Source organism: Pipra filicauda, unplaced genomic scaffold, assembly GCF_003945595.2.
Source record: "Pipra filicauda isolate LSUMZ 115617 unplaced genomic scaffold, ASM394559v2 scaffold48_size3843733_pilon, whole genome shotgun sequence".
Taxonomy (NCBI): Eukaryota; Metazoa; Chordata; class Aves; order Passeriformes; family Pipridae; genus Pipra; species Pipra filicauda.
The window spans coordinates 744704-766287 of NW_024104631.1; the positions used below are offsets into that span (position 1 = coordinate 744704).

General features: G+C 43.2%; 3 protein-coding genes across 5 annotated transcripts; all 3 read left to right on the plus strand.

The window, feature by feature from the left end:
• The first annotated feature begins 202 nt into the window (after positions 1-202).
• LOC113991485 (serpin B6-like) lies at positions 203-5690 on the plus strand. 2 transcript variants are annotated; one of them, XM_039386540.1, is made up of 7 exons: positions 203-287; positions 681-858; positions 1895-2032; positions 3111-3228; positions 3458-3600; positions 4629-4796; positions 5231-5690. In XM_039386540.1, the coding sequence occupies exons 2-7, from the start codon at positions 691-693 to the stop codon at positions 5633-5635; spliced, it is 1140 nt and encodes a 379-aa protein (XP_039242474.1). In that variant the 5' UTR covers positions 203-287; positions 681-690; the 3' UTR covers positions 5636-5690. The 2 variants fall into 2 exon arrangements, with proteins under 2 accessions (XP_039242474.1, XP_039242476.1); XM_039386542.1 differs by lacking the exons at positions 203-287; positions 681-858 and having other exon boundaries at positions 1965-2032; positions 3121-3228.
• Positions 238-14333, plus strand: LOC113991486 (serpin B6-like). 2 transcript variants are annotated; one of them, XM_027727883.2, is made up of 8 exons: positions 6598-7154; positions 7437-7541; positions 7923-8100; positions 9013-9150; positions 10228-10345; positions 10574-10716; positions 11925-12092; positions 13022-14333. In XM_027727883.2, exons 3-8 carry the CDS (start codon positions 7933-7935, stop codon positions 13424-13426), a joined length of 1140 nt encoding a protein of 379 aa, XP_027583684.1. In that variant the 5' UTR covers positions 6598-7154; positions 7437-7541; positions 7923-7932; the 3' UTR covers positions 13427-14333. The 2 variants fall into 2 exon arrangements, with proteins under 2 accessions (XP_039242473.1, XP_027583684.1); XM_039386539.1 differs by lacking the exons at positions 6598-7154; positions 7437-7541 and adding an exon at positions 238-287.
• Positions 14334-14425: 92 nt separating this feature from the next.
• Positions 14426-21567, plus strand: LOC120322457 (serpin B6-like). The gene is made up of 7 exons (XM_039386546.1): positions 14426-15345; positions 15739-15920; positions 16961-17100; positions 18179-18296; positions 18526-18668; positions 19697-19864; positions 20298-21567. Exons 2-7 carry the CDS (start codon positions 15749-15751, stop codon positions 20700-20702), a joined length of 1146 nt encoding a protein of 381 aa, XP_039242480.1. The 5' UTR covers positions 14426-15345; positions 15739-15748; the 3' UTR covers positions 20703-21567.
• The last annotated feature ends 17 nt before the right edge of the window (positions 21568-21584 follow it).

Genomic DNA, 21584 nt, shown 5'->3' on the forward strand with positions numbered 1-21584 from the left:
GTTAGAAGGCAAGGAATTCTTTTCAATAATGCCATTAAGTGAGTCTGATATGTAGGATTGGGAGATATAGTTTATGTGGGGAAAAAATACGGTATTTCAATGTGACTGGGGTTTTTTTTTACTTGTTTTTGTAAGAGAATATTCCAGGGACAAGTCATTCTGCTACAAGTCATGACTTGTAGGACAAGTCATTCTGCTGACTTCTCCCAGCCCAGCTGTTTAAAACACAGCGTGCTCATGTAGGAGTAAGCTGAAGGTACAGCTGAAGATCTATAGACTTAGAGAAGGTAAGAGTTTGTAATTTGGCCGTTGTGATGTCTAACTTTTTGGTCTGGTGTTTGTATAAAGGCAAATTATTTTCTTTGTGAGGTCAAGAGAGCTTTCTGTCAGTGAGTTCTGAACAAAATCCTGTTGTGCCTGATCATCTCAAAAGATGTAATATTACATAGGTATGGGATTGAAATACAAAAGCAGACAGTAAATCCCTAAAATAACTCAAGAGAGTTGTATGGGGTTTAAGGTGCTTGTGCCAACAAATCAGTTTTCCATTCAGGCGATAGTTTTCCAGCCGAATGCTGACATTTGCTGGCCAGTTTATGCTGGGAAATGTGAAAGAGAGAACCAGGTTTTTTGTGTTCAAATAAATTCGATCCATTCTTGTTCTGTGTTTTATCTGCCAGGTTTGAAACCATGGAAAGCCTGTGTGCAGCAAATACCATTTTTGCCCTGAACCTCTTAAGACAGCTGTGTGAGAGGAAAAGTGATCAGAATCTATTCTTTTCCCCTTTTAGTATTTCTTCTGCTTTGTCTATGATTTTGCTGGGTTCAAAAGGTAACACCGAAGCTCAAATAACAAAGGTAGGTGACAATCGACTTCTTGGATTGAATTTGATCAACAAATGTGTCTTATAGTCTGTGACGTGCACTTCTGGTAAACTAGGGTTGTCATCATGGTCTGAGAGAGCAGAGATCTTCCTTTGGGAGGGTGTGTGTGTGTGTAAGGACAACCTGTTTTCATTGCTTTTATAGGGGAATCTTTGTTTAGTAGAAATTTCAAGGTTTCAAGGTTTTGTTGTGGGTGGGTTTTTTTGATTTTTTTTCACACAGACAGATCTCCTTTCCAAATTTAATTGAGAGGTATCTGGGGTTTTATTTGTTGGTTGGATAAATCACTAGCTATGTGTAATAGTTTCTTCTGTTTTCCTGTTTGCACTTAAGATGAGATGACACATGTTTTCAAAATGAATCCAGGCACATAAAAAAAAGAAATCCCTGCTGTCTGCATGTCAAAGTGGTAACTGGGCCTTGGTTTAGTTTTTGGTTTTTTTTTAAATCTTGCTCAGTTTGCAAATACCCTTGGCATATGTTTAACATATGCAAATGACAGCATGAAATGAGCAGTCAATCATTTGTGTTATGATGTTTGCCCTTTTTGCAAAGTGGAAGAGGAATATAATATCCTGTTTTGCTGCCATTTAAATCTATTAAATTGACTCCAAAATCCTATCTTTTTCATATTGTTGTTATTCCAAGTCCATCTGGACACAGTCCTGAGCTGCTGGCTATAGATGTCCCTGCTTGGGCAGGTTGTCGTCTCCCCACTTTCTTGAGGTCCCTTCCCACCTCAGGCATTCTGTGATCCTCCAGTGCTTGGCTTGATGGAAGGAAAATCAGTATTGCTGAGTCTTGGGCTCCCTAATTTATTACTTTGACAACATCTGGCTGGGTGCATCTTATGTGCCTTGTATGAGAAGCTGCAGATGGGAGGTGGGATGAAAAATCTTTTGGCTTCAAGTCACAGTGTTTAACGTAGAAGTCCTTTAAAACTCAAAGTCATTGTGCTGAAGCAGGTGTGTTTTGAGAATGCATATTGAGGATGTTTGTGTTTGTGCAGGTGCTTTCTCTGAACAAAGCTGAGGATGCTCACAATGGGTATCAATCCCTTCTCTCTGAAATTAACGATCCAAACACCAAATACATCCTGAGAACTGCAAACCGGCTTTATGGGGAAAAGACGTTTGAGTTTCTCCCAGTAAGTAACCATGAAATGTGTGGCGTTTCTTAGTATAATGTACTTGCTACGTGTTTGGTTTGGAGGTCAAGGGCAGGCTTTGGGCTCTGCTTTCCAAATTTTCTGAGCTGAGGACTAGCAATGCAGTAGATGATGCCAGAGCCTGGTATCTGAATTTGGTGGAGAATCTTATCTCAGATACCCTGAATGTTGCAAAGTAGGGTAACATCCATCAGTCTCTCCACCTCTAGGGTTCTGTGATCCACTAACACTTTTGGCTGTGGGACACATGTTCGATGTATTTCTTTTTCCTTCATCGTGTGGAGATATGACCAAAAAAAAGAATTGTTACTGCTCTTCAGCGTGGGCAGTATTTTGTAGTTTTTGTCTCCTAGGTAAGTGATCCAGATAGCATTGTGAGAACAATAGAGGACTTTTAAGATTTTCCTTATCAGAAGATCTAAATAAGGATAATAGATACTGTGTTACACATGTTTCTTTCAATGCTTCCCTAGGTGCAAGAACTTGTAAGGCTCTATTTTTTTTCCTCTGGGTGTCATTTCCAGTGTTTCTTTTATGAAGAGTGCTATTGTTTCATTTGTCTAGTAGATAAAAAGTACCCAGACTCCAGGCTCAAACATTGCCTCTGTGTAATAAAGCTATAAGTATATTAAATCAGAGAGAAGGGATGATTTATCCTGTCTATGAAAGATTAATTTCTCAACTGAACTAAAAGTTTTCCATTAGTCTGGGAAGTGTAACGATTAAATTTATGTAGAGAGTAGCTTAGAAAATCATATGTTCTCTCACTGAACCATGAAGAAAACCCCACGAAAACAGCAGCCACTACATTTGTCAGTGAAGCTACACAGAGGTTTGTAACACAGTAAATAAGCCATTTGACCTGAAACCATACAGGGGACAATTCCTAGTTCAAATAGTTTGTATAAATCTTATAAATGTCAGCCAGAACTTTAAGTGTTCTATGTGAAGCTGGGGGAGGAAAGTAGGCAGATTTTCTTGGTGTGTTTAAGAATCCTGCATGTCTGAATGAGAGTCAAATCTCTTGCTGGAAATCTGTTGGGCATGTCCCTGTTAGTCATTTCTAGAGTCGAGTCAGAAATCCTACCACGCTGGACTGGAACCGACTGACTTCATGAACGCTTGGGAGGATTCCAGAAAACAAATCAATGGCTGGGTAGAGGAAAGGACTGAAGGTGAGTGCTTTGCAAAGGGCCCTGTTGTATTTCCTGGTGGCCATGGCTTGGGTAAAGAGCTATTTCAGGATATGAGGTTGTGAATTAAAACAACCCAACTGTTGAGCTCCTGCTCTGTGTGGTACCTAATTCTCTTCTCTCTTGTGTCTTAAGTTCAGAGTCGATAGTCTACTGGATAATAATAAGATATGTGTCCAACTCTGAAATGTTGTTTGTTTGTATCATAAAGGTAAAATTCAGAACCTGTTGGCGAAGGGGGTTCTTGATTCCCTGACCAGACTTGTGTTGGTGAATGCCATCTATTTCAAAGGCAACTGGGAAAAGCAGTTCAACAAAGAGAGAACTGCAGAAAGGCCATTTCAGATTAACAAGGTATGATGTGCTGAAATGATGGGAATATGCTGTTAATCTGAAATGAACCCATAGCATTCTGAAGAAAAAACATTCAAGCAGGGTGACCTTGGTTAGGCTGTATGAACTTCCTTATGCCCCCTCCCTTTCCTATGGACACTTGCTTGGTTGAGTTTCTGTGAAGTTTCCCATAATTACTAGAAAGTGTAACAGAAAGATAGGTGCAAAAACATGTGGATTTAAGTCTTCTTCAGTCAATGCTTTTTTGCTGCATTTCTACCAGTGAAGTGATCCAAAAGAAATGGGAAAAAAAATCTCCTGTGAAGACCTCCGTGTTTTACTGTCTTGCTTTTAGAAGCAGATCAGGGCTAGTGAGGAAGGCTTGGCTACTGTCATGGACAGGCCATGGCTGCCCCTCAGGATCCCCTGCACCTCTGGGTTGGCCTCCGGTGTCAGGAACAAGAACTGCTAACATGCCTTCCTTAACTCACCTCCTTCAGAGAAGCATTATGCAGAACAGAAACCCTCCCGGTTGACTTGGAAGTGTCCCTCCCCCAGTGGTGAAACATATCCCAGAATGTTTGAAATGGTTAATACCACTCTTTCAGCAGGGAATGTTACTGCTCACCCCATCCTACCTACTGCAGCCCTTCAGAGAGTGCTGGACTGACTTGGTTTTGGGGACCTTGCCCTCTCACTGTTGAAATGTGTTGAAAAAGCTGGCAGAGTATCCAGGGACACAATTCTGTTTTCTCGTCTTTGGACCAATGCAAAGCTAGGGCCAGGTTTCAAGATGCAACAGCAACAGGATGTAGTGCTGGTGAATAATCTGCCTTTGGATTTGTGATGGAATATTGTGCAGTGCTACTGCGTATCGATGGGTTTTACCTCTTGCTTTAGAAAAGGCCGCGGTGGGGCTGTACTCCGTGGTGTGTGATTAGTTCTCTTTGGTTAAATTCTCAAAAGCCCTGAGTAACTGGCTGCCTGCTCTGTATTTTGAGACCAGCACAGTAGCTCAGCACTAACTGTTGACATCTCTTAATTTTTAGAATGAGACCAAGCCTGTGCAGATGATGTTCAAGACAGACATATTTAACATGACCTATATTGGAGACTTGCAGACCAAAATCCTTGAGCTGCCCTATGTCGGTAATGAACTCAGCATGATCATCCTGCTCCCTGATGCAATCCAGGATGGATCCACGGGCTTGGAAAGAGTAAGTTGTTGAGCTGAATGCAAGGACAGCCTGTATCCTTCCAGGGAAGAAAGTCTGGTACAGCACCTAGACAGGAAAGGGTAGGATCTCTCCTGTTGTGGAGATGGAATAAAAGTTTGGGCTATTTTGTGCTCTGGCAAGGAGTTTATTAATAAGGTTTTTTAACACTGATGGTGAAGGGCCTTGTGAGCAGACTTTTTCATCATCCTGTCACCATAAGTACAAACCTTTGGTTGAGACAGAAGAACTGGGGTCCGTTTCTTGGGGACTTTGTCAGCAGTTCTCTGCCTTTGTTTCTCATATGGAAGAATGTAAAAATACCCCAACAGAACATGTTATGTACTATGTAAACAAACACGATAGTTGCTACTTTTGGCCATGTAACATTGACTTTCTTCTCATATTAATTATGAAAATTTGGGATTTTTTTTTAGCTGGAAAGAGAACTTACGTATGAGAAGCTGATAGATTGGATCAGTCCTGAAATGATGAAGTCTACAAAGGTGAGGGTGTCTTTACCCAGATTTAAGCTGGAAGAAGATTATGATCTGAAACCCATTCTGAGCCGCATGGGAATGCCTGATGCATTTGACTTGGGGAAGGCAGACTTCTCGGGAATGTCATCTGGCAATGAGCTGGTGCTCTCTGAAGTGGTTCACAAGTCCTTTGTGGAAGTCAACGAAGAAGGCACTGAAGCAGCTGCTGCCACAGCTTACCGGATCGTGGGTGGATCTCCAATGATCATTCCAGATTTCACTGCTGATCATCCCTTCCTCTTCTTCATCCGGCACAACAAGTCTTCCAGCATTTTGTTCTGTGGCAGGTTTTGCTCTCCCTAAAGAGGAGTTGTCTTGGCAGGATAGGGGCCATTACACAATAAAGATTTCTCTAGAACAGGGTGACTGCTTTTGCACTAATTGTCTTTTTGAGCTGTGCCTGAACCCTCTTCTGTGGTCTTGATCTGGGGCTTGGCAAGAATAACAGAGCTGCTTGGAGCTCCACAGCAAGTGCCATGTAAAACACCTCTCTCCCTGTGCACCTGTGTGGAGGTTCTTGCTGACAGAAGTAACATCCCACTTGCTCAGCGAAGGCTTCTCCTGTCCTTGACTTGACTTTTAGTGTCCATGAGGCCGAGTCGGGCACTGACAGCCCGTGAGAGAGCAGAAGTTACTTTTGCTTCTGACAAGGCCGGAGCACCTTTTTAGCTGCACTCCCCTTTCTTCTTCCAGTCCCATCCATTTAGTGCCTTGATCCATTCCCTAGAGCTGAAAGGAGTCTTTGGCAGCCTGTTCCAGGTGTTCCTGAGCACCCTGCCTAGATGTTTTGGGTTTTTTTGTCTACTAACTGGACAAGGACTTGGGCAGGAATGGGAATGAAAGTATGTTTTTGTAGCAGATGTCCTTATGGGGTGTTTGTGGGTTGAGAACCTTTGTTTCATCACCACAGGACTCCTGGGTTTACCTGTCTCCTGGTTCTAGTCCTTTAACAAAGAATGTAACAAAAGAGCATATGGTGCCTCTGCAATATTTGAATGACAAAGCTTTAACGTTTTTGCTATCGTTATATATTTATCCTATTCATAGTTTCTTAAACATCATAGCTGAACCGTATAATGCCAAAGCCACAGCTGAAACACCTTTCTTGACACAGGGCTGTGTTTGTGTTTTGGAGTTCCTGTTCCTGAAATAATAAAAAACCCACGAGCGCTGTGGGACTCTGTTCCTTTTTTTCAACCGTAACTTATACATACGTTTTTAAATCTGTCGTAGGAAGAGAACGATTCTCGACAGAGCACCCCTGGGTTCTGTGTGGCTGCCCTGCCCCGCCCCTGGGTCCCCGCCCCACCCGGGCGGTGTGTCCGCGGTTGTCGCCGCTCCCGCCGGCCGGGCAGGGCTGCGGGCAAGTGAGCTCGGCTGCGCCGGGGCTCCGCAGCCTTCCGCAGGTCTCCGCCCCTACCCCCGCCCCGGGGCGTCCTCGGGCAACGGGGCGGTAACGGGAAGAAATGCGGCAAAGTTTCGTCTTCGCGCAAAATCGGGGCTGTTCTCGGGCAGGGTGGGGTGGGGGCCGTCAGCTGGCTGGTTTGGGTGAAAGGCTTGCTCGGCTGCTGTAAGGAAATCAAAGTGCGCTTTCGGGTATTGGTTTGGCTTTGGGGGCGGGAAGGTGGCGGTGGTTTTTCTTTGCTAGAAGAGGATTGCAAAGCTGCCGGGGGTTTATCCCTCTGTCGGAGGGAGCCGGCGATGATATTTTGCAATTGCTGTAGGAAGACTGTCCTGGAAATCCCCACGTTCTGGTGCAAACGCCTCCACGTAGGAGTCTGAAACGGTCTTAAGGGATACAGGCAAATTGGACAGTTGTGCTGTAAGAAGCAGGGGGAAAGGTGCGGGAGTGAGATGTGTGGGGTGTGCTGGGCCTGGGAAGCTGAACGACTTTAACCTGCAGACCTGCCAATACACATGCTTCCAATTTCAAGTTAGAAGGCAAGGAATTCTTTTAAATAGTGCCATTAACTGAGTCTGATAAGTAGGATTGGGATATGTAGTTTATGTGGGGAAAAAAATATGGTATTTCAATGTGACTGGGGTGGTTTTTTGCTTGGTTTTGTAAGAGAATGTTCCAGTGACAATGTTTTTTATCCTGTAGGAAAAGTCATTCTGCTGACTTCTCCCAGCCCAGCTGTTTAAAACACAGCGTGCACACGTAGGAGTAAGCTGAAGGTACAGCTGAAGATCTGCAGACTTAGAGAAGGTAAGAGTTTGTAATTGTCTAGCTTTTTGGTCTGTTGTTTGTATAAAGGCAAATTATTTTCTTTGTGAGGTCAAGAGAGCTTTCTTTCAGTGGGTTCTGAACAGAATCCTGTTGTGCCTGATCATCTCAAAAGATGTAATATTACGTAGGTATGGGATTGAAAAACAAAAGCAGACAGTAAATCCCTAAAATAACTCAAGAGAGTTGTATGGGGTTTTAAGGTGCTTGTGCCACCAAATCAGTTTTCCATTCAGGCGATAGTTTTCCAGCCGAATGCTGACATTTGCTGGCCAGTTTATGCTGGGAAATGTGAAAGAGAGAAACAGTTTTTTTGTGTTCAAATAAATTTGATCCATTCTTGTTCTGTGTTTTACCTGCCAGGTTTGAAACCATGGCAAGCCTGTGTGCAGCAAATACCACTTTTGCCCTGGACCTCTTAAGACAGCTGTGTGAGAGGAAAAGTGGTCAGAATCTATTCTTTTCCCCTTTTAGTATTTCTTCTGCTTTGTCTATGGTTTTGCTGGGTTCAAAAGGTAACACCGAAGCCCAGATAACAAAGGTAGGTGACAATAGACTTCTTGGATTGAATTTGATCAACAAATGTGTCTTACAGTCTGTGATGTGCACTTCTGCTAAACTGGGGTTGTCATCGTGGTCTGAGAGAGCAGAGATCTTCCTTTGGGAGGGGTGTGTGTGTGTAAGGACAACCTGTTTTCATTGCTTTTATAGGGGAGTCTTTGTTTAGTAGAAATTTCAAGGTTTCAAGGTTTTGTTGTGGGTGGGTTTTTTTGATTATTTTCACACAGATAGATCTCCTTTCCAAATTTAATTGAGAGGTATCTGGGGTTTTATTTGTTGGTTGGATAAACTAACTAGCTATGTGTAATAGTTTCTTCTGTTTTCTTGTTTGAACTTAAGATGAGATGACACATGTTTCCAAAATGAATCCAGGCACATAAAAAAAAGAAATCTATGTCAAAGTGGTAACTGCACCATGGTTTAGTTTTTAGGTTTTTTTTAAATCTAGCTCAGTTTGCAAATACTCCTTGGCATATGTTTAACATATGCAAATGACAGCATGAAATGAGCAGTCAGTCATTTGTGTTATGAAGTTTGCCCTTTTTTGCAAAGTGGAAGAGGAATATAATATCCTGTTTTGCTACCATTTAAATCTATTAAATTTACTCCAAAATCCTATCTTTTTCGTACTGTTGTTATTCCAAGTCCATCTGGACACAGTCCTGAGCTGCTGGCTGTAGATGTCCCTGCTTGGGCAGGTTGTCGTAACCCCAGTTTCTTGAGGTCCCTTCCCACCTCAGGCATTCTGTGATCCTCCAGTGCTTGGCTTGATGGAAGGAAAATCTTTTGGGTTCAAGTCACAGTGTTTAACGTAGAAGTCCTTTAAAACTCAAAGTCATTGTGCTGAAGCAGGTGTGTTTTGAGAATGCATATCGAGGATGTGTTTGTGCAGGTGCTTTCTCTGACCAAAGCTGAGGATGCTCACAATGGGTATCAATCCCTTCTCTCTGAAATTAACGATCCAAACACCAAATACATCCTGAGAACTGCAAACCGGCTTTATGGGGAAAAGACGTTTGAGTTTCTCCCAGTAAGTAACCATGAAATGTGTGGCGTTTCTTAGTATAATGTACTTTTTACCTGTTTGGTTTGGAGGTCAAAGGCAGGCTTTGGGCTCTGCTTTCCAAATTTTCTGAGCTGAGGACTAGCAATGCAGTAGACGATGCCAGAGCCTGGTATCTGAATTTGGTGGAGAATCCCCTTTCAGATACCTGAGAGTTGCAAAGTAGGGTAAAATCCATCAGTCTCTCCACCTCTAGGGTTCTGTGATCCACTAACACTTTTGGCTGTGGGACACATGTTTGATGTATTTCTTTTCCCTTCATTGTGTGGAGATATGACCAAAAAAAAGAATTGTTACTGCTCTTCAGCATGGGCAGTATTTTATAGTTTTTGTCTCCTAGGTAAGTGATCCAGATAGCATTGTGAGAACAATAGAGGACTTTTAAGATTTTCCTTATCAGAAGATCTAAATAAGGATAATAGATACTGTGTTACACATGTTTCTTTCAATGCTTCCCTAGGTGCAAGAACTTGTAAGGCTCTATTTTTTTTCCTCTGGGTGTCATTTCCAGTGTTTCTTTTATGAAGAGTGCTATTGTTTCATTTGTCTAGTAGATAAAAAGTACCCGGACTCTAGTCTCAAACATTGCCTCTGGGTAATAAAGCTATAAGTATATTAAATCGGACAGAAGGGATGATTTATCCTGTCTATGAAAGATTAATTTCCCAACTGAACTAAAAGTTTTCCATTAGTCTGAGAAGTGTAACAATTAAATTTATGTAGAGAGTAGCTTAGAAAATCATATGTTCTCTCACTGAACCATGAAGAAAACCCCACGAAAACAGCAGCCACTTCATTTGTCAGTGAAGTTACACAGAGGTTTGTAGCACAGTAAATAAGCCATTTGACCTGAAACCATACAGGGGACAATTCCCAGTTCAAATAGTTTGTATAAATCTTATAAATGTCAGCCAGAACTTTAAGTGTTCTATGTGAAGCTGGGGGAGGAAAGTAGGCAGATTTTCTTGGTGTGTTTAAGAATCCTGCATGTCTGGATGAGAGTCAAATCTCTTGCTGCAAATCTGTTGGGCATGTCCCTGTTAGTCATTTCTAGAGTTGAGTCAGAAATCCTACCACGCTGGACTGGAACCGACTGACTTCATGAACGCTTGGGAGGATTCCAGAAAACAAATCAATGGCTGGGTAGAGGAAAGGACTGAAGGTGAGTGCTTTGCAAAGGGCCCTGTTGTATTTCCTGGTGGCCATGGCTTGGGTAAAGAGCTATTTCAGGATATGAGGTTGTGAATTAAAACAACCCAACTGTTGAGCTCCTGCTCTGTGTGGTACCTAATTCTCTTCTCTCTTGTGTCTTAAGTTCAGAGTCGATAGTCTATGGATAATAATTAGATATGTGTCCAACTCTGAAATGTTGTTTGTCTGTATCATAAAGGTAAAATTCAGAACCTGTTGGCAGAGGGGGTTCTTGATTCCCTGACCAGACTTGTGTTGGTGAATGCCATCTATTTCAAAGGCAACTGGGAAAAGCAGTTCAACAAAGAGAGAACGGCAGAAAGGCCATTTCAGATTAACAAGGTATGATGTGCTGAAATGATGGGAATATGCTGTTAATCTGAAATGAACCCATAGCATTCTGAAGAAAAAACATTCAAGCAGGGTGACCTTGGTTAGGCTGTATGAACTTCCTTATGCCCCCTCCCTTTCCTATGGATGCTTTCTTTGTTGAGTTTCTGTAAAGTTTCACGTAATTACTAGAAAATTGAACACAAAGACAGGTGCAAAAACTTGTGGATGTAAGTCTTCTTCAGTCAATGCTTTTTTGCTGCATTTCTACCAGTGAACTGATCCAAAAGAAATGGGAGAAAAATCTCCTGTGAAGACCTCCGTGTTATATTGTCTTGCTTTTAGAAGCAGATCAGGGCTAGTGAGGAAGGCTTGGCTACTGTCATGAACAGGCCATGGCTGCCCCTCAGGATCCCCTGCACCTCTGGGTTGGCCTCCAGTGTCAGGAACAAGACCTGCTAACATGCCTTCCTTAACTCACCTGCTTCAAAAAAACATTGTGCAAAACAGAAACCCTCCTGGCTGACTTGGAAGTGTCCCTCCCCCAGTGGTGAAACATATCCCAGAATGTTTGATATGGTTAATACCACTTTTTCAACAGGGAATGTTACTGCTCACCCCATACTACCTACTGACACAATGAGACTGAAAAGGAGGAAAATAATGATTGAAACAATAGTAGCTGTTGGTCCATGTGGAAATGGAATGAGAGAGCAGAAAATGAAAATCTCTGCCCTCCTTACTATGCTTATGACTTGTAAGAATTCAAAATAATGCTCTCACTTCCTTGGTATTTTTAATATAATTTTAAAATATTTTAATTCTTCTTTTTTGTAGTACTTGGAACCACACGGACTACAAATGAGAGTACATATATTGAAATTACTTTATTCATTTAGAGCGAGGAACAGAGCCCCTGCTTCTTAGCAGCTCTGTTCAGGGCTTGTCACTAGTTCTTCAGGGAGAAAAAGGGCAAGGACACATATTTGCCATATTTCCTTAGAGGAATCTTCACCGAGATTTCTAACTTTGTAATTAAGAATTAAATCTCAGTGAATCTTAGTGATGTACAGAAGACAGTGCTGTGTCTGTACTCTGTGGTGTGTGATTAGTTCTCTTTGGTCAAATTCTCGAAAACCCTGAGTAACTGGCTACCTGCTCTGTATTTTGAGAGCAGCACAGTAGCTCAGCACTAACTGATGACATCTCTTAACTTTTAGAATGAGACCAAGCCTGTGCAGATGATGTTCAAGAAGGATAGATTTAACATGACCTATATTGGAGACTTGCAGACCAAAATCCTTGAGCTGCCCTATGTCGGTAATGAACTCAGCATGATCATCCTGCTCCCTGATGCAATCCAGGATGGATCCACGGGCTTGGAAAGAGTAAGTTGTTGAGCTGAATGCAAGGACAGCCTGTATCCTTCCAGGGAAGAAAGTCTGGTATAGCACATAGACCTCAGTTTGGTTCCAGAGCTATTCTGTCGCTGATGCTCAATGCCAGCTGAAATGTCCAACAGTTCCCTGCCCCCAGAGTGAGTAGCCCACCTGGTGTCACTGCTGCTCAAGCTGGGTGCTGCCTCCTTAGGCAGAGGCTCTGGAAGAAGATCTGACCCTCCTCAGGAGCAGTGGTCAGCTGTGGTTCTGGTGAAGGTGTGGTATGGTGAGCATCATAAGTGGAGAGGGGGAATTTGGGTGGTGTCTTAGGAAGTCCTGCGGCTTCTCCTGTAGATCTTCTATTCTGAGCAGCTGGCAGATGGTCTATGGCACAGCACCTGGCAATAGGCTCACAGGAGAGGGTAGGATCTCCTCTGTTGGAGATGGGATACAAGTTTGGAGTATTTTGTGATCGGGACAAGTTTATTAATAAGGTTTTCTGTCACTGATGGCGAAGGGCCTTATGAGCAGACTTTTTCCTTCCCTGTCGACCTGAAGGAGGAACCACTGGTTAAGAGACAGAAGAACTGAGTTCAGTTGCTTTGGGACTTGGCCAGCAGCTCCTGTGCCATTGCTTCCCCTATGTCAAAATGTAAAAAACCCTCAAGAATCCTAACATGTTCTGTAAAAGTAAACATTACATGGAAGGGATTAATCCCTATTGTCCCTACCAAAAAAGCATATGGGAATGATCTTGTCTGAGGCCGTAGTCTGTAGTGAGAAGTATAACTTGCACTTTTGGCTTGAGACACTCTAAACCACTGTAAAAAAGATGCATGTTCTGTGCTAGGTAAACAAACCCAGTAATCACTTCTTTTGCTTGTGTCACACTGACTCGCTTCTCACTGTAACTAAATAAATGTGGTGTTTTTCTTTAGCTGGAAAGAGAACTTACATATGAGAAGCTGATAGATTGGATCAGTCCTGAAATGATGAAGTCTACAAAGCTGATGGTGTCTTTACCCAGATTTAAGCTGGAAGAAGATTATGACCTGAAACCCATTCTGAGCTGCATGGGAATGCCTGATGCATTTGACTTGGGGAAGGCAGACTTCTCGGGAATGTCATCTGGCAGTGAGCTGGTGCTCTCTAAAGTGGTTCACAAGTCCTTTGTGGAAGTCAATGAAGAAGGCACTGAAGCAGCTGCTGCCACAGCGGCAAAAATAATGTTGAAGTGCCTTGAAATCGTTCCAGATTTCACTGCTGATCATCCCTTCCTCTTCTTCATCCGGCACAACAAATCTTCCAGCATTTTGTTCTGTGGCAGGTTTTGCTCTCCCTGAAGATGAGTTGTCTTGGCAGGATAGGGGCCATTACACAATAAAGATTTCTCTAGAATAGGGTGACTCCTTTTCACTAATTGCCTCTTTGAGCTGTGCCTGAACCCTCTTCCGTGGTCTTGATCTGGGGCTTGGCAAGAATAACAGAGCTGCTTAGAGATCGACAGGAAGCGCTGTGTAAAACACCTCTCTCCCTGTGCACCTGTGTGGAGGTTCTTGCTGACAGAAGTAACATCCCACTTGCTCAGCCAAGGCATCTCCTGTCCTTGACTTGACTTTTAGTGTCCATGAGGCCGAGTCGGGCACTGACAGCGCGTGAGAGAGCAGAAGTTACTTTTGCTTCTGACAAGGCTGGAGCACCTTTTTAGCTGCACTCCCCTTTCTTCTTCCAGTCTCATCCATTTAGTGCCTTGATCCATTCCCTAGAGCTGAAAGGAGTCTTTGGCACACTGTTCCAGGTGTTGCTGAGCACCCTACCTAGATGTTTTGGGTTTTTTTGTCTACTAACTGGACAAGGACTTGGGCAGGAATGGGAATGAAAGTATGTTTTTGTCCCAGATGTCCTTATGGGGTGTTTGTGGGGTGAGAACCTTTGTTTCATCACCACAGGACTCCTGGGTTTACCTGTCTCCTGGTTCTACTCCTTTAACAAAGAATGTAACAAAAGAGCATATGGTGCCTCTGCAATATTTGAATGACAAAGCTTTAACGTTTTTGCTATCGTTATATATTTATCCTATTCATAGTTTTGTAAACATCATAGCTGAACCGTATAATGCCAAAGCCACAGCTGAAACACAGGGATGTTTTTGTGTTTCTTTCTTAACACAGGGCTGTGTTTGTGTTTTGGAGTTCCTGTTCCTGAAATAATAAAAAACCCACGAGCGCTGTGGGACTCCGTTCCTTTTTTTCAACCCTAACTTATACATACGTTTTTAAATCTGTCGTAGGAAGAGAACGATTCTCGACAGAGCACCCCTGGGTTCTGTGTGGCTGCCCTGCCCCGCCCCTGGGTCCCCGCCCCACCCGGGCGGTGTGTCCGCGGTTGTCGCCGCTCCCGCCGGCCGGGCAGGGCTGCGGGCAAGTGAGCTCGGCTGCGCCGGGGCTCCGCAGCCTTCCGCAGGTCTCCGCCCCTACCCCCGCCCCGGGGCGTCCTCGGGCAACGGGGCGGTAACGGGAAGAAATGCGGCAAAGTTTCGTCTTCGCGCAAAATCGGGGCTGTTCTCGGGCAGGGGGGGGTGGGGGCCGTCAGCTGGCTGGTTTGGGTGAAAGGCTTGCTCGGCTGCTGTAAGGAAATCAAAGTGCGCTTTCGGGTATTGGTTTGGCTTTGGGGGCGGGAAGGTGGCGGTGGTTTTTCTTTGCTAGAAGAGGATTGCAAAGCTGCCGGGGGTTTATCCCTCTGTCGGAGGGAGCCGGCGATGATATTTTGCAATTGCTGTAGGAAGACTGTCCTGGAAATCCCCACGTTCTGGTGCAAACGCCTCCACGTAGGAGTTTGAAATGGTCTGAAAGGATGCAGCCAAATTGGAGAGTTGTGCTGTAAGAAGCAGGGGGAAAGGTGCGGGAGTGAGATGTGTGGGGTGTGCTGGGCCTGGGAAGCTGAACGACTTTAACCTGCAGACCTGCCAATACACATGCTTCCAATTTCAAGTTAGAAGGCAAGGAATTCTTTTAAATAGTGCCATTGAGTCTGATAAGTAGGACTGGGATATGTAGTTTATGTGGGGAAAAAATACGGTATTTCAATGTGACTGGGGTGTTTTTTTGCTTGTTTTTGTAAGAGAATGTTCCAGTGACAATGTTTTTGTTTCTTATAGGACAAGTCATTCTGCTGACTTCTCCCAGCCCAGCTGTTTAAAACACAGCGTGCACACGCAGGAGTAAGCTGAAGGTACAGCTGAAGATCTGTAGACTTAGAGAAGGTAAGAGTTTGTAATTTGGCCGTTGTGATGTCTAACTTTTTGGTCTGGTGTTTGTATAAAGGCAAATTATTTTCTTTGTGAGGTCAAGAGAGCTTTCTTTCAGTGAGTTCTGAACAGAATCCTGTTGTGCCTGATCATCTCAAAAGATGTAATATTACGTAGGTATGGGATTGAAAAACAAAAGCAGACAGTAAATCCCTAAAATAACTCAAGAGAGTTGTATGGGGTTTAAGGTGCTTGTGCCACCAAGTCAGTTTTCCATTCAGGCGATAGTTTTCCAGCCGAATGCTGACATTTGCTGGCCAGTTTATGCTGGGAAACGTGAAAGAGAGAACCAGTTTTTTTGTGTTCAAATAAATTCGATCCATTCTTGTTCTGTGTTTTATCTGCCAGATTTGAAACCATGGCAAGCCTGTGTGCAGCAAATACCACTTTTGCCCTGGACCTCTTAAGAAAGCTGTGTGAGAAGAAAAGTGGTCAGAATCTATTCTTTTCCCCTTTTAGTATTTCTTCTGCTTTGTTTATGATTTTGCTGGGTTCAAAAGGTAACACCGAAGCCCAGATAACAAAGGTAGGTGACAATAGACTTCTTGGATTGAATTTGATCAACAAATGTGTCTTACAGTCTGTGATGTGCACTTCTGCTAAACTGGGGTTGTCATCGTGGCCTGAGAGAGCAGAGATCTTCCTTTGGGAGGGGGTGTGTGTGTGTGTAAGGACAACCTGTTTTCATTGCTTTTATAGGGGAATCTTTGTTTAGTAGAAATTTCAAGATTTCAAGGTTTTGTTGTGGGTGGGTTTTTTTGATTATTTTCACACAGATAGATCTCCTTTCCAAATTTAATTGAGAGGTATCTGGAGTTTTATTTGTTGGCTGGATAAACCAATTAGCTATGTGTAATAATTTCTTCTGTTTTCTTGTTTGCACTTAAGATGAGATGACACATGTTTTCAAAATGAATCCAGGCACATAAAAAAAAGAAATCCCTGCTGTCTGCATGTCAAAGTGGTAACTGCACCTTGGTTTAGTTTTTAGTTTTTTTTTTAAATCTAGCTCAGTTTGCAAATACTCCTTGGCATATGTTTAACATATGCAAATGACAGCATGAAATGAACAGTCAGTCATTTGTGTTATGATGTTTGCCCTTTTTGCAAAGTGGAAGAGGAATATAATATCCTGTTTTGCTACCATTTAAATCTATTAAATTGACTCCAAAATCCTATCTTTTTCGTACTGTTGTTATTCCAAGTCCATCTGGACACAGTCCTGAGCTGCTGGCTGTAGATGTCCCTGCTTGGGCAGGTTGTCGTAACCCCAGTTTCTTGAGGTCCCTTCCCACCTCAGGCATTCTGTGATCCTCCAGTGCTTGGCTTGATGGAAGGAAAATCAGTATTGCTTGAGTCGTGGGCTCCCTAATTTATTACTTTGACCACATCTGGCTGGGTCATCTCATGTGCCTTTATGAGAAGCTGCAGATGGGGGTGGTGGGATTGAAAAATCTTTGCGCTTCAAGTCACAGGTGTTTAACGTAACAGAAGTCCTTTAAACTCAAAAGTCATGTCTGACAGGTGTTGTTTCGGGCATGCATATTGAGTATGTTTGTGTTTGTGCCAGGTTTGCTTTCTCTGAACAAAGCTGAGGATGCTCACAATGGGTATCAATCCCTTCTCTCTGAAATTAACGATCCAAACACCAAATACATCCTGAGAACTGCAAACCGGCTTTATGGGGAAAAGACGTTTGAGTTTCTCCCAGTAAGTAACCATGAAATGTGTGGCGTTTCTTAGTATAATGTACTTTTTACCTGTTTGGTTTGGAGGTCAAGGGCAGGCTTTGGGCTCTGCTTTCCAAATTTTCTGAGCTGAGGACTAGCAATGCAGTAGACGATGCCAGAGCCTGGTATCTGAATTTGGTGGAGAATCCCCTTTCAGATACCCTGAATGTTGCAAAGTAGGGTAAAATCCATCAGTCTCTCCATCTCTAGGGTTCTGTGATCCACTAACACTTTTGGCTGTGGGACACATGTTTGATGTATTTCTTTTCCCTTCATTGTGTGGAGATATGACCAAAGAAAAGAATTGTTACTGCTCTTCAGCATGGGCAGTATTTTGTAGTTTTTGTCTCCTAGGTAAGTGATCCAGATAGCATTGTGAGAACAATAGAGGACTTTTAAGATTTTCCTTATCAGAAGATCTAAATAAGGATAATAGATACTGTGTTACACATGTTTCTTTCAATGCTTCCCTAGGTGCAAGAACTTGTAAGGCTCTATTTTTTTTCCTCTGGGTGTCGTTTCCAGTGTTTCTTTTATGAAGAGTGCTATTGTTTCATTTGTCTAGTAGATAAAAAGTACCCGGACTCTAGTCTCAAACATTGCCTCTGGGTAATAAAGCTATAAGTATATTAAATCGGACAGAAGGGATGATTTATCCTGTCTATGAAAGATTAATTTCCCAACTGAACTAAAAGTTTTCCATTAGTCTGAGAAGTGTAACAATTAAATTTATGTAGAGAGTAGCTTAGAAAATCATATGTTCTCTCGCTGAACCATGAAGAAAACCCCACGAAAACAGCAGCCACTTCATTTGTCAGTGAAGTTACATAGAGGTTTGTAGCACAGTAAATAAGCCATTTGACCTGAAACCATACAGGGGACAATTCCTAGTTCAAATAGTTTGTATAAATCTTATAAATGTCAGCCAGAACTTTAAGTGTTCTATGTGAAGCTGGGGGAGGAAAGTAGGCAGATTTTCTTGGTGTGTTTAAGAATCCTGCATGTCTGGATGAGAGTCAAATCTCTTGCTGGAAATCTGTTGGGCATGTCCCTGTTAGTCATTTCTAGAGTCGAGTCAGAAATCCTACCACGCTGGACTGGAACCGACTGACTTCATGAACGCTTGGGAGGATTCCAGAAAACAAATCAATGGCTGGGTAGAGGAAAGGACTGAAGGTGAGTGCTTTGCAAAGGGCCCTGTTGTATTTCCTGGTGGCCATGGCTTGGGTAAAGAGCTATTTCAGGATATGAGGTTGTGAATTAAAACAACCCAACTGTTGAGCTCCTGCTCTGTGTGGTACCTAATTCTCTTCTCTCTTGTGTCTTAAGTTCAGAGTCGATAGTCTACTGGATAATAATTAGATATGTGTCCAACTCTTAAATGTTGTTTGTTTGTATCATAAAGGTAAAATTCAGAACCTGTTGGCGGAGGGGGTTCTTGATTCCCTGACCAGACTTGTGTTGGTGAATGCCATCTATTTCAAAGGCAACTGGGAAAAGCAGTTCAACAAAGTGGGAACCGCAGAAAGGCCATTTCAGATTAACAAGGTATGATGTGCTGAAATGATGGGAATATGCTGTTAATCTGAAATGAACCCATAGCATTCTGAAGAAAAAACATTCAAGCAGGGTGACCTTGGTTAGGCTGTATGAACTTCCTTATGCCGCCTCCATTTCCTATGGACACTTGCTTGGTTGAGTTTCTGTGAAGTTTCCCATAATTACTAGAAAGTGTAACAGAAAGATAGGTGCAAAAACATGTGGATTTAAGTCTTCTTCAGTCAATGCTTTTTTGCTACATTTCTACCAGTGAACTGATACAAAAGAAATGGGAAAAAAAATGTCCTGTGAAGACCTCCGTGTTTTACTGTCTTGCTTTTAGAAGCAGGTCAGGGCTAGTGAGGAAGGCTTGGCTACTGTCATGAACAGGCCATGGCTGCCCCTCAGGATCCCCTGCACCTCTGGGTTGGCCTCCGGTGTCAGGAACAAGACCTGCTAACATGCCTTCCTTAACTCACCTGCTTCAAAGAAACATTATGCAGAACAGAAACCCTCCCGGTTGACTTGGAAGTGTCCCTCCCCCGGTGGTGAAACATATCCCAGAATGTTTGAAATGGTTAATACCACTCTTTCAACAGGGAATGTTACTGGTCACCCCATACTACCGACTGCAGCCCTTCAGAGAGTGCTGGACTGACTTGGTTTTGGGGACCTTGCCCTCTCACTGTTGAAATGTGTTGAAAAAGCTGGCAGAGTATCCAGGGACACAATTCTGTTTTCTCGTCTTTGGACCAATGCAAAGCTAGGGCCAGGTTTCAAGATGCAACAGCAACAGGATGTAGTGCTGGTGAATAATCTGCCTTTTGATTTGTGATGGAATATTGTGCAGTGCTACTGCGTATCGATGGGTTTTACCTCTTGCTTTAGAAAAGGCCGCGGTGGGGCTGTACTCCGTGGTGTGTGATTAGTTCTCTTTCGTTAAATTCTCAAAAGCCCTGAGTAACTGGCTGCCTGCTCTGTATTTTGAGAGCAGCACAGTAGCTCAGCACTAACTGTTGACATCTCTTAATTTTTAGAATGAGACCAAGCCTGTGCAGATGATGTTCAAGACAGACATATTTAACATGACCTATATTGGAGACTTGCAGACCAAAATCCTTGAGCTGCCCTATGTCGGTAATGAACTCAGCATGATCATCCTGCTCCCTGATGCAATCCAGGATGGATCCACGGGCTTGGAAAGAGTAAGTTGTTGAGCTGAATGCAAGGACAGCCTGTATCCTTCCAGGGAAGAAAGTCTGGTACAGCACCTAGACAGGAAAGGGTAGGATCTCTCCTGTTGTGGAGATGGAATAAAAGTTTGGGCTATTTTGTGCTCTGGCAAGGAGTTTATTAATAAGGTTTTTTAACACTGATGGTGAAGGGCCTTGTGAGCAGACTTTTTCATCATCCTGTCACCATAAGTACAAACCTTTGGTTGAGACAGAAGAACTGGGGTCCGTTTCTTTGGGACTTTGTCAGCAGTTCTCTGCCTTTGTTTCTCATATGTAAGAATGTAAAAATACCCCAACAAAACATGTTATGTACTATGTAAACAAACACGATAGTTGCTACTTTTGGCCTGTAACATTGACTTTCTTCTCATATTAATTATGAAAATTTGGGATTTTTTTTTAGCTGGAAAGAGAACTTACATATGAGAAGCTGATAGATTGGATCAGTCCTGAAATGATGAAGTCTACAAAGGTGAGGGTGTCTTTACCCAGATTTAAGCTGGAAGAAGATTATGATCTGAAACCCATTCTGAGCCGCATGGGAATGCCTGATGCATTTGACTTGGGGAAGGCAGACTTCTCGGGAATGTCATCTGGCAGTGAGCTGGTGCTCTCTGAAGTGGTTCACAAGTCCTTTGTGGAAGTCAACGAAGAAGGCACTGAAGCAGCTGCTGCCACAGCTTACCGGATCGTGGGTGGATCTCCAATGATCATTCCAGATTTCACTGCTGATCATCCCTTCCTCTTCTTCATCCGGCACAACAAGTCTTCCAGCATTTTGTTCTGTGGCAGGTTTTGCTCTCCCTGAAGCTGAGTTGTCTTGGCAGGATAGGGGCCATTACACAATAAAGATTTCTCTCAAACAGGGTGACTGCTTTTGCACTAATTGCCTCTTTGAGCTGTGCCTGAACCCTCTTCTGTGGTCTTGATCTGGGGCTTGGCAAGAATAACAGAGCTGCTTGGAGCTCCACAGCAAGTGCCATGGAAAACACCTCTCTCCCTGTGCACCTGTGTGGAGGTTCTTGCTGACAGAAGGAACATCCCACTTGCTCAGCGAAGGCTTCTCCTGTCCTTGACTTGACTTTTAGTGTCCATGAGGCCGAGTCGGGCACTGACAGCGCGTGAGAGAGCAGAAGTTACTTTTGCTTCTGACAAGGCTGGAGCACCTTTTTAGCTGCACTCCCTTTTCTTCTTCCAGTCCCATCCATTTAGTGCCTTGATCCATTCCCTAGAGCTGAAAGGAGTCTTTGGCAGCCTGTTCCAGGTGTTCCTGAGCACCCTGCCTAGATGGGGTTTTTTTGTCTACTAACTGGACAAGGACTTGGGCAGGAATGGGAATGAAAGTATGTTTTTGTAGCAGATGTCCTTATGGGGTGTTTGTGGGTTGAGAACCTTTGTTTCATCACCACAGGACTCCTGGGTTTACCTGTCTCCTGGTTCTACTCCTTTAACAAAGAATGTAACAAAAGAGCATATGGTGCCTCTGCAATATTTGAATGACAAAGCTTTAACGTTTTTGCTATCGTTATATATTTATCCTATTCATAGTTTCGTAAACATCATAGCTGAACGGTATAATGCCAAAGCCACAGCTGAAACACCTTTCTTGACACAGGGCTGTGTTTGTGTTTTGGAGTTCCTGTTCCTGAAATAATAAAAAACCCACGAGCGCTGTGGGACTCTGTTCTTT